Source organism: Syngnathus typhle, linkage group LG8, assembly GCF_033458585.1.
Source record: "Syngnathus typhle isolate RoL2023-S1 ecotype Sweden linkage group LG8, RoL_Styp_1.0, whole genome shotgun sequence".
In the NCBI taxonomy this organism is placed as follows: Eukaryota; Metazoa; Chordata; class Actinopteri; order Syngnathiformes; family Syngnathidae; genus Syngnathus; species Syngnathus typhle.
The window spans coordinates 565,192-576,051 of record NC_083745.1 but is presented as its reverse complement, the minus strand read 5'-3'; the positions used below and the strand labels follow the sequence as shown (position 1 = coordinate 576,051).

Below are 10,860 nucleotides of genomic sequence, written 5' to 3'. Positions count from 1 at the left end.
CCCCCCCCCCCCCCCCCCCTCCCCGTGCAGGCAGGCAGGCAGGACGACTAAGTTGGGCAAACAATTGAAGGAAGTCTAATAGCCATTTGGACAAACAAGTTACAAATAGGAATCAGCCATTGTGGAGCAGCAGTGTGGCTGGCCGCTGCTGCTGGCACATGGAAAGGGAGACGCAGACTCAATTGAAAATATTCCCATTTGGAGCCAATGGCCTCTTCTGACCCTTGCGGCTCAAACCTTCTTGTGGATATGCTTTCAAGGCTTCATCATCGATGAGGTACGTGCAGTATGGCTTCAGCTCTGTCTTTATTTGACCTTGGCAAGTTTAGAAAAGGCTATAGTCGGTAGGAAAGATAAGAATTTGAAAAAGCTCTTCTCTTTGTAGCAGGAGATGATTGGAAAAGTAGCCAAGAGCTTCAATTCCTTCTTTGGCACGCTCAAACATGGCCAAAAAAAAAAAAAGCTCTTGAAGCTTCAACTTACTCTCTCCACTTCCTGTCGGTGGCACAAAATAATGAGTGGCCACCCTAAATTCAGTTTTGCCCTCAAATTCACGTTCATACAGAGATGAAGAAGCAATTCATTCAAATTTGCTGCTCAAAGCGTGCAATATTATTTCAGAATGATTTCATTGGCTGTCCAAATGGTGTTAGCATACAAAATACTGGTAAGTGCTGGATTCCTCCGCAGGAACATGCTGTACTATCAAGCAGATTGACAAACTTTAAAGAAGATACCATGCACGTATAAGATATGGATGGCGTCATGGTGTCCGAACGCTTCTGTTGTGCAACAGGAGACTCTTTTGTTCTTTTTATTGTGGTGGTGGACATTTACTGGCAATGCAGTGGAACAGCATGGCTCTGGAGAAGGGACAATAGATAATAACTTGCGCAGCATCACAATTTATGACATCAGCCTTGGATTGGATCAATGTGTGGACCCATAGATGGGGGGGGGTGTAGGTTGACAACTCATTAATGATGCTTTCTGTCTTTAGTACTACACTTGCACAATGGTATGGTGAAAGTGAGATTAGAGGCGAAAGATCTGGCCAGAAGGCTGATTGGTTTCCCCACAGATGAAGTCATGAGTGTACGATTCGGTTTTGACAAATATTTTTCCCAAGCACCCCTTTGATTTAGAAATGAATCTATATTTACAATTCCAGTGCTTTATGTGTGTGTGGTGACATTGCTGTGGTCCTGCTGCTTAGGTTGGCTGTGTTTACTAACAAGAAGGAGGAGGAAGAGGAGGAGGTCATATGGTGGCGTGCTCTCTCTCTGTCTCTCTCTCTCTCTGTCTCTCACTCTCTCCACTTAACAGCTTGCACCAGTTCCTATCTGCTTTCCTGGCACTCGGCACTCTTTTCAGTGGGTAAGATCTATTTCAAAGTGTCATTTGTCTTACATTTGTGGAATTGTCACCTTGATTCCTGTTAAGACTCAAGTCCGAGTAGTGTTGGAGCTGTCTTATGCAGCTGTTTAGCATATTGTTGACTCTAAGGATCCTCTTTGGTTGCGCTTGTAAACGGAAACTTCCCTCTCGCAAATCTAATGTGATAATAAGTCCATTTAACAAGCACATGGTTTGAAGTCAAAGAAGCCAGTTTGTTAGAATCATTATAACTCTTGGAGAAATATTGAACTGTGTGGCAAATTTGCCAAAGCGGCGCACCAAAGGGAAACGTGTGTCGTATTTGAGAGACATTTCAAATGGACAAGCCAGGGTTGCCATGACAATGACAAAGCCACTCTTCCCATTTTCAACAGAAGCAAGTCGTGTTGCTTTGCTCCTTCGCGAGTGCTATTAGTGCACGGCTGTCTGAATGTGCATGTGTATATACAGTCGTTCCAATGACGCATCTGCTAACCAGAGGCAGGCAGGGACACAGTGACCCATTGTAAAGCAGCAAATAACAAGTCATGCTAAAGGACACAGCTGACTGGAACGTGTACACTCAAGCCATAAAAGAAGAAAGCATCAAGTCAGCAGCAAGAATTAGCTTCATCTTTCAAATCAATCAATCAATCAATCAACAACCATAACTAAAGTTTTGAAATGAAACTTGAGAATTACCCTCAGATATCAGCGTTCGTTCATCTGAGTCTCATTTGATATTGCTGTGAGTGTCACAATAAACAGATGCTTGCATGGCTGACGGGATTATTAGCAGAACTTCCGTCGATGACTTTTTTTTCTGTGATTTGTGGATGTGCAGACAAATACTAACACTATGAAGTGGAGTAGAGTGACTCTCAATCAAAAGAGCTTTGTTGGAGAAAAGCGGGCGCAACTGAGACTTTTTGTTGAGCTGCCTGATACAAATCAATTTCCATTGGTCTATTATCTACAGCACTCGGGTCGCGGATGCTGGCCAAGCCAAAAGGCCACGCCAGGTGGCCAGCAGGACTCATATTCACACAATTCAGTCTTCCGTCACCATAACATCAGAATCACAATGGTGATTTTGCACGATTTTGGAATGTCGAAATGTCGGACCGCATAGGAGATCAAATGCTCAGCGCGGGACAGAATTCCCAAGTGGAAGAGGAAAAATGATTTTCTTTCATGGCAGATGTTTCAAATGACGCTACAAAGTCTATGAGCGTGAATGTTTTTTCAAAGTTCCTTTTGTGGTCGGTGACCGAGAATGAGAGAAGGTTTCATTTCTCTCATCTCTCAGGGATACTGCAAAAGATCCACTCTTGGACTCAACAACATGGGATCGTCGATACTGGGAAAGGCAGCTTCTCTTGACGCCCTCTTGAATGAATGCATTCATGCATTTGGTGAGCGCTTCCTTCCATTCAAAGCTGGTGTAGCCACATCACTTGCTATTGCCATTCCTATTTGTTTGATGTTGGAATGTCATGGTTAGTATTTCAAATCCAAACGTCAAATTTGTTCCCAGACGACAACGGCAAGCTACATGCCAACCTTCCCCGCATGCTTCTGCTGATGCATCGCTGGTATGTTCCATCTTCAGAACTGGCTGGGAAACTTCTGATGAGATATCCCCATTCATAATAGAAGCAGGAGTGGTAACTTGTACTCCACTTGCTGATGGAGCAAAATGGCAGAAATGGAATGTGTTTGTCATGTTGCTGTTTGTTACCGTCCATTCAATGTTTTCCAATCCAAAATGGTCCTTGACAAAATTGTACGTATCGCGACTGCAACGCTGATGACTGCCAGAAAACAAGACTGAAGATTTGTTACTTAATGAGGTAACGCCGTCCGTCACATGGGCACGTCTGTCGTACGTGGCTTTGCATTTTTTTTTTTTTTCTTTCCATTTCACGAATCATCGCAAAGTCACAGATGTGTCATGCTTTTTTGTGTTCAGGTACTGGATAGGGACATTCCCTGCAGAATTCGACCTGGACTTGGGTCTGATACGGATAACAGAAGAGTTCAGGGAAGTTGCTGAAAGGCTCAGCTGTGAGGAGCATTTCAAACTGATTGACATTTCCACCATGTAAGTAATGGCGCTTGGTTTTTGGAATGGATGGACACATTCATTCTTCTTCTTATTACAAGCGTCTTTGGCTTTTTGAAACGCGCTATACAAATGGAATGAATGATTCATTATTTCTAAGCATTCATTGTCAATGGTTCTCGCAGTCCTTCGTATGACTGGATGCGCAAGTTGACGCAGCGTCAAAAGCAGGTGAAGAAAGGGAAAGCTTCGCTGTTGTTTGACCACCTTGAACCCATGGAGCTTGCGGAACATCTGACTTTTTTGGAGTTTAAATCCATCAGGAGGATCTCGGTACGTGCAACTTTCTTTCTTTCTTTCTTCCTTCTTGTTTGACAGCCTCTGGAACACAGGTGGAGCAACATTCTGGTCCAGAGCAGGCTTCTCATCATTTTGCCGTGACTCCAAATTGCATGACTTTAGCCTCTGGAGGTTCCATTGTGCATTTGTTTGAAAGCAACATTCTTCCTCTTCCATTGATTGAATGGATTACGATTGATGACTAATGATCAATTGTAATCCGTTGCCTATCCTTTTGTTGTGTCTCCAGTTCCCTGATTACAAAAGCTACGTGATCCACGGTTGTCTGGTGGACAATCCGACACTGGAACGCTCCATTGCTCTGTTCAATGGAGTTTCACAGTGGGTCCAACTTATGGTGTTAAGCAAGCTGACACCTCTAACCAGGGCAGAGGTTATCACCAAATACATCCGTGTGGCTCAGGTAAGGCAACCACACAAAAGGTTGTTGTTGTTTTAATATTTCCAGTGCAGTGCCATCGTCATCATCCTCATCCTCATCCTCATAATGCTATCAGTGCCATTTGTTCCATCAAGTCACGCACACTCATTTGGACAAATGACTGTTTCCCATCAGAAACTTCTTCAGCTGCACAACTTTAACACTTTGATGGCAGTGGTGGGAGGGCTGAGCCACAGCTCCATTTCTCGTCTGAAGGAGACGCAATCGTATCTCTCTGCGGAGGTAGTTAAGGTAGGTCAACACAAAGCTGATCCTTCTATTTCTTTCGGGAAAGACTCATCCACAATGAGTAGCAGCCGCCGCTGATTGTCACTCTATAAAAGCAATGAATAGAATAAGAACAATGGCAACAAGTTGTGACATGAACAATTGCAAACCGTCTGAACCCAAACGCAGATGTGGCGCCAGATGACCGAACTCGTCTCTTCCAACAATAACTACTCGTACTACCGCAAGGCCTTCAGTGAGTGCCAAGGCTTTAAAATCCCCATCCTGGGTGTGCACCTGAAGGACCTCATAGCAGTGCATGTGGTCTTCCCTGACTGGGTGCAAGACAAGGTCAACCTGGTGAAGATGCAGCAGCTCTACGTGACTTTCAACGAGCTGGTGACATTGCAGAACGCAGCGGCCCAAGTGGAGCCCAACATGGACCTGATCTACCTGCTCACGGTGCCTCCAATATCGAAAGGCTTCAGTGTCCAACCTACTGCGGCTTTAACAAAGGCCAAATCTTTTCAGCTTTCTTTAGACCTTTACTACACCGAGGATGAGATTTATGAATTGTCACTGCTCCGGGAACCGCGTCATCCCAAATCGCTGGTAAGTGAGTGTCTGTCTGTCCATCATCAGAATAGTACCTCCAGAAATGCTTCTTCCAAGATTGTTGGATTCAGTATTGTTAGCATTCTCGATAGCCAACTGGTCTAGTCAGTGACGTGTCTTTTGCAGCCAACCTCTCCCACAGCTCCTCCCAACAAGCCGCTGGTACCGCTGGACTGGGCCTCAGGCGTCCCGACCAAACCGGATCCCACTGTGGTCAACAAACACATCCGGAAAGTGGTGGATGTGAGTGCAGCGTGTCCGTCCCATTGGCAGATGGACGTTGGACTGGAACATGACTTTTCTCTTCTTCCCGCAGTCAGTGTTCAGGAACTATGACCCCGACCATGATGGTTTTATTTCTCAAGAAGACTTTGAAAATATTGCCGCTAACTTTCCCTTCCTGGACTCCTTCTGTGTTTTGGATAAAGATCAGTGAGTGCCATTAAACATGTATCATATGTACATATGTATGTATATAAATTATTGCCGACTTTTTTTTCAATTGCAAACCGTCACTAACAGCAGTGAGCGTACTGAATAACGGGAGTTGAATGAGATGGCATCTTTCTTTTTGTCCTTGCAATCCTCACCTTTCCGTCTGTCTGTCTGTCTGTCTGTCTGTCACAGAGACGGCCTGATCAGTAAAGACGAGATGATTGCGTATTTCCTTCGAGCCAACCCGCTGCTTCAGTGTGAGATGGGTCCGGGATTTTTGCACAACTTCCAGGAAATGACGTATCTGAAGCCCACCTTCTGTGCACACTGCGCTGGCTTTGTACGTAGATCTTGAGTGTTAGCAGCCTGCCTGCCTGCATGCATCTCCTTGGACTTAGCACATGAAAAGGGAAACGTTTCTTCACATTGTGTGCTTGAAAGCCAAGTCAGGAAGGGCCAGCCGGCTGTCCTTTATTGTTTGCTCGCCATCAATCTTACATTGCTGTTCTTTTCTTCCTCTTCTCCTGCAGCTCTGGGGCATCATCAAACAGGGCTACAAGTGTAAAGGTATGATAGATAGAACAACAACAATTATATACTATGTTATGTTGTGGGTTCATATTCGACACGGGCGTGTTGATGTCACTGTAAACCTGGTTGACGTCCATTCAATGAAATAACACTGATTGTATTTGGACTCCCACTAGACAATACTCACTTGTCCATAAGCTTTGTTTCATGACACCTGCTCCAGTAATTCCATAAACTTGGAAGAAGGCCTGTTGCATGATTGTCTCCTATGTTAAAGCTGACACCTGAGATTGTCCTAAAAGATCTCCCGAGCAAGGAGCACCTTTTTGTTTTCCAAGCGGACTTGATGAATTTCCATTTGGACTTCACAGACTGCGGCGTCAACTGCCATAAACAATGTCGGGAGTTGCTGGTTCTGGCTTGCAGGAAGCTGCTGCGCTCTGGTTCCTTTGGGTGCGTGACCCCCGACAGACTGATGACGCACGGCTCGTTGCCCAGCAGCCCTGCACTCCACACCTGTAGCGGTGGTCAGTTCTACTTTGCGTGCCGAATGCTCCCGATGCATTCCCATCATCCGTTTTGTTTGCTTCAGACAAGGATGAGGTGTTTGAGTTCCCCGCTGTCATGGCATCAGCCCGTCCTACAAAAAGCATCACCCTGATGACCGGCTCGGCCCAGAGGATCTCCGTCCGCCTGCAGAGGGCCACTATCAGCCAGGCCACGCAGACTGAACCTCTGTGGTCACAACACAGCTGGGGGAGCACAGCTGACAGACGATCACACACCTTCCCCAAAAGCAAATACCGGAGCGGTCCGAATAAAGCTCTCGCCTCGTGGGACAACCGGGATAACGGGCCACGGCCGACACATTTGGTGCAGCGCGGCCGTCCCGCTCTGGACAAGACCGATGTCCTCGTGCAGATTCAAGATCGCAGAGGGAAGGTAAGAGAAGCAAACAGGAGCATTGTGTTCATATGTTAGAAGATGACCATTATTGATGACAACTTGAACCAATCAGTCACAAGGGGACTTATGCAAGAACTCAAATGAGAGCAATACATTTTCTTTATGATCGGGTCGACTCGTTCAGTTTGGGGTGACCTGGAGAGTCCATCTCAGCAGATTTTCTCTTTCGGCCGGGATAGGCTGCAGCACCCCGATGATTGCAGACACTGTCCACGTGGCAACTCCATCGTGCCCATTTTTAATTTGGGGCCACATGAAGAATCCCTAATCGCCTAAATTCATCTGAGTTGGGGAATAAGCGTGTAGTGAAAGTTCCAAAGCTCCTAATTCAAATAGAATTTCTCGTCCCTTTCTTTCAGGACAGCTGACTTGGTAACCTGTGTGTGAATCGCCAGTCTCAGCGGTCCAGAAAGACCCTGGTGGCTGGTACCAGGAAGTTCTTCTGTCTGGGAAGGTGCACGGCTCTCTGATTGATGTTCCCCATTCACGGAGTGTGTGTGTGTGTGTCATCGTCGGGTCACGGCGGGCTCCGGCGCTGACAGCGAAATGTGCTAAGGCCCGCTTTGTTCAGTAACAGGGCAACATGTGATCTGTGAGAAAGGAGAAGCACAATGGACAGGAGAGCGAGCAGTCCTTCTCACTCCCAGCTTTGAGAGCAGAGGATGGATGGTGGACTTTATTTGGAGCAGTCTCCAGAAGACACCATAACGTCAGCAGCACGAGTGGGAAACATTTGGACAAAGGCTTAATAGAGGCAATTTCCTTTGTCACACCAATCTTAATTTAGTGTTTGACTTTTGGATGAACATTTGGACAAAGACAATAGCTAATAGATAATAGTCCACTTGCATGTGGATTGTGAAGTAACAGTACAAGGGAAAGTGGAGCTAAAAAGGAAGGAAGGAAGGAAGGGCTCGATGCCGACGTCCGACATTCGTGCTTAGCACATGTCACTGAAAGGCCACTTGCGCGTTTTCTCACAGATCAACCAGCCAATCAGGAGGTGGGGGTGAGGGCGGGTGTGGCACTTTTCACTTTCAGTTCAGCTTTGGCCATGATGTTTCCCTAATGAACTGGCCTGTGTACCTAATGGAGTGTCCGTGTGATTCCCTCGTTAAGCGCACCTGCGTGAAAACTTTTAGCTCCTTTCACCTTCCGCAGGAGCTAAAAGTTTTCACGCAGGTGCGCTTAACGAGGGAATCACACGGACACTCCATTAGGTACACCGACATTTTCAAGTGTACCTCATAACAGGCCGCTTTATTAGGGAAATATCATGGGCAAAGGTCACAGGTGCGCCCCACTATTTGAGAAGCACTGGCCTAGGTGACTGATTCACAATTTGGTTTTGTCTGATATCAGAGATTAAATAAAGAAAACCAACTGGCTGATTGATTTGTTTTAATTGAGAGGAAAAAAAAACAGCAAAAGCATTTCACTAGCTGACCAGGAGATGGCGACAGCGTGGCATCTGAAGACCATGGATTGTTTGTTCTGCTATAGCCTAGGTGACTGATTCACAATTTGGTTTTGTCTGCTAATAGATATTAAATAAAGAAAACCAACTGGCTAATTGATTTGTTTTAATTGAGAGGGAAAAAAAAACGCAAAAGCATTTCACTAGCTGACCAGGAGATGGCGACAGCGTGGCATCTGAAGACCATGGATTGTTTGTTCTGCTATAGCCTAGGTGACTGATTCACAATTTGGTTTTGTCTGCTAATAGATATTAAATAAAGAAAACCAACTGGCTAATTGATTTGTTTTAATTGAGAGAAAAAAAAAACATCAGCAAAAGCATTTCACTAACTGACCAGGAGATGGCGACAGCGCGGCATCTGAAGACCATGGGTCGTTCTGCTATGCCGGTTTAAAAAAAAACGTAATTAGCTAGGGGTCAAAGGTCAAAGTTTACGGTTCAAAGTTCACCCAGGGGTCAAAGGTCGGTTCAAAGTTCACGGGGTCATGTGCACATTTTCGATTTTTAACTAGAGTTAAAAGTTCAGGGTTCAAAGGTCACCCAGGGGTCACCACGGGGTCACCACGGGGTCACGGCGGGGTCACCGCGGGTTCAAAGTTCACCCAGGGGTCAAAGGTCGGTTCAAAGTTCACGGGGTCATGTGCACATTTTCGATTTTTAACTAGAGTTAAAAGTTCAGGGTTCAAAGGTCACCCAGGGGTCACCACGGGGTCACCACGGGGTCACCGCGGGGTCACCGCGGGTTCAAAGTTCAGGGTTCACTTTTTTTTTTTTTTTTTAGGTTAACCTTTATTTAAACCAGTGCTTCTCAATTATTTTCTGTTACGCCCCCCCCTAGCAAGAAGAAAACTATTCGCGCCCCCCCTCCCCACCGTGACTATTCTAACTTGTCTTGTAAGTCGTAAAATGTTGCACTGTCGCAAACGTGACAGAAGTAACAATGAGAGCGCCAACTGGCTGATTGATTTATTTTAATTGAGAGGGAAAAAAAAACAGCAAAAGCATTTCATTAGCTGACCAGGAGATGGCGACAGCGTGGCATCTGAAGACCATGGATTGTTTGTTCTGCTACAGCCTAGGTGACTGATTCACAATTTGCACTGTCGCAAACGTGACAGAAGTAACAATGAGAGCGCCACTGCCCCCTGCTGTAGTAAACGCGCAATTACACTTTATTCTAGTACTGCCAAAAAAAAAGCCTGTTCCCCAGGGTCACACGCGCCCCCCCAGGAATAGCACTGCGCCCCCCAAGGGGGGCGCGCCCCACTATTTGAGAAGCACTGGTGTAAGGGGTTGAAATGCCGCTCACGATCTTTAACTTATAAAATCAAGATAAGCCAAAGTGAAGCATCACCTCCCCGTTTTTTGCATAACGGCGCATCCCTTCATGCAATCAAGTTAGCCGTTAGCTTGGAGAAAAGGTGCATAAAAGAAGCGGTGGGTGTTTCAGTGAGTGGTTCTTTCTTTCCATCGTAAATCGACATTCTGGCTTCCATAGTTGACGCCAGGACGCAGACGACGCAACACCTTCACTGACTGAACCGTTGATGCACAAGGCATTTCACTCATTGATCGTCTGCGAACGGGAAAGTCCGGATTGGTTCCCTCACTGATCCGTTCTCGCGATGAACTGGAGATTCAAATGACTCTCGCACTGACTCGTTGACTCACAGCTCCGTTCAGTTGGCGAACGGGAAATGACGTCATTCTCTTCTTCGTTTTGTTTGACTTACGGCGAGGTTGCACCAGCTCCAATGCGTATTACCGACACCTACTGGTTGAGGTCATATGAACTAAAACTCCAGTTCACTGAAAAGATTCGTTCTTTTGAACAACACTACCGTGCGTCAATGTGCCCAAGCGCTCGGCCATCCATCCATCCATCCATCCATCCATCCATCCATCCATCCATCGGTGCTCCAAAATAACTTTGTTCTATGGCTCCAAATGTCCTCAGCACTGCAAACGTTTGTGCCAGTCCACCATATGAAGTAAAGGACGGGATTTGTTTTACTTCATCTAATATGTATCAAGTATACGAGCTGGTGTTTTAGAACAGCCTAGATAAGTAAATAAAAGAGGGAGGGGAAAAAAAAACCTTGCTAAACACACATGAGTTTGATAATTATCCACAAGTACTAAGTGACATTCAGAAGGCAGCATAATTTGATCTAGATATTTGAAGACTGTAAAATGGAAAAAAAATGAAATCCCCATGGTGCAAAGGAAAGTGGTGCCATGATAAAATGGGAAACATGATTATTAAGTTTGTTGATGTCCTGAAAGAAAGCCTTTTCTGAATTGCAGTGGTGGAAGTGAATCCATCCTCAAATGTTTTATGATGCCAATAGTCAGTACAATTAGTCCAGATTGTTGAATGAA

At 45.6% G+C, this 10,860-nt stretch overlaps 1 protein-coding gene across 6 annotated transcripts; it reads left to right on the top strand.

Moving 5' to 3' along the window:
- Positions 1–30: 30 nt before the first annotated feature.
- Positions 31–8,571, top strand: rasgrp3 (RAS guanyl releasing protein 3 (calcium and DAG-regulated)). 6 transcript variants are annotated; one of them, XM_061284676.1, is made up of 18 exons: positions 31–277; positions 2,687–2,792; positions 2,915–3,014; positions 3,168–3,230; positions 3,350–3,481; positions 3,628–3,775; positions 4,032–4,205; positions 4,359–4,475; positions 4,641–4,707; positions 4,798–4,913; positions 4,983–5,063; positions 5,193–5,309; positions 5,383–5,498; positions 5,694–5,841; positions 6,032–6,068; positions 6,404–6,559; positions 6,625–6,974; positions 7,358–8,571. In XM_061284676.1, the coding sequence occupies exons 2-18, from the start codon at positions 2,723–2,725 to the stop codon at positions 7,364–7,366; spliced, it is 2,001 nt and encodes a 666-aa protein (XP_061140660.1). In that variant the 5' UTR covers positions 31–277; positions 2,687–2,722; the 3' UTR covers positions 7,367–8,571. The 6 variants fall into 6 exon arrangements, 5 of the variants coding, with proteins under 5 accessions (XP_061140660.1, XP_061140659.1, XP_061140658.1 ...); XM_061284675.1 differs by having other exon boundaries at positions 4,798–5,063; XM_061284674.1 differs by having other exon boundaries at positions 4,641–4,913.
- The last annotated feature ends 2,289 nt before the right edge of the window (positions 8,572–10,860 follow it).

Bases quoted from the DNA above. Each gene is read 5' to 3' on its own strand.
- rasgrp3 (XM_061284672.1), top strand. From the start codon at position 2,723: ATGGGATCGTCGATACTGGGAAAGGCAGCTTCTCTTGACGCCCTCTTG. The intron at 3,231-3,349 runs GTAACGCCGTCC...TTTTGTGTTCAG, and splicing joins AAGATTTGTTACTTAATGAG to GTACTGGATAGGGACATTCC. The intron at 3,482-3,627 runs GTAAGTAATGGC...TGGTTCTCGCAG, and splicing joins CTGATTGACATTTCCACCAT to TCCTTCGTATGACTGGATGC.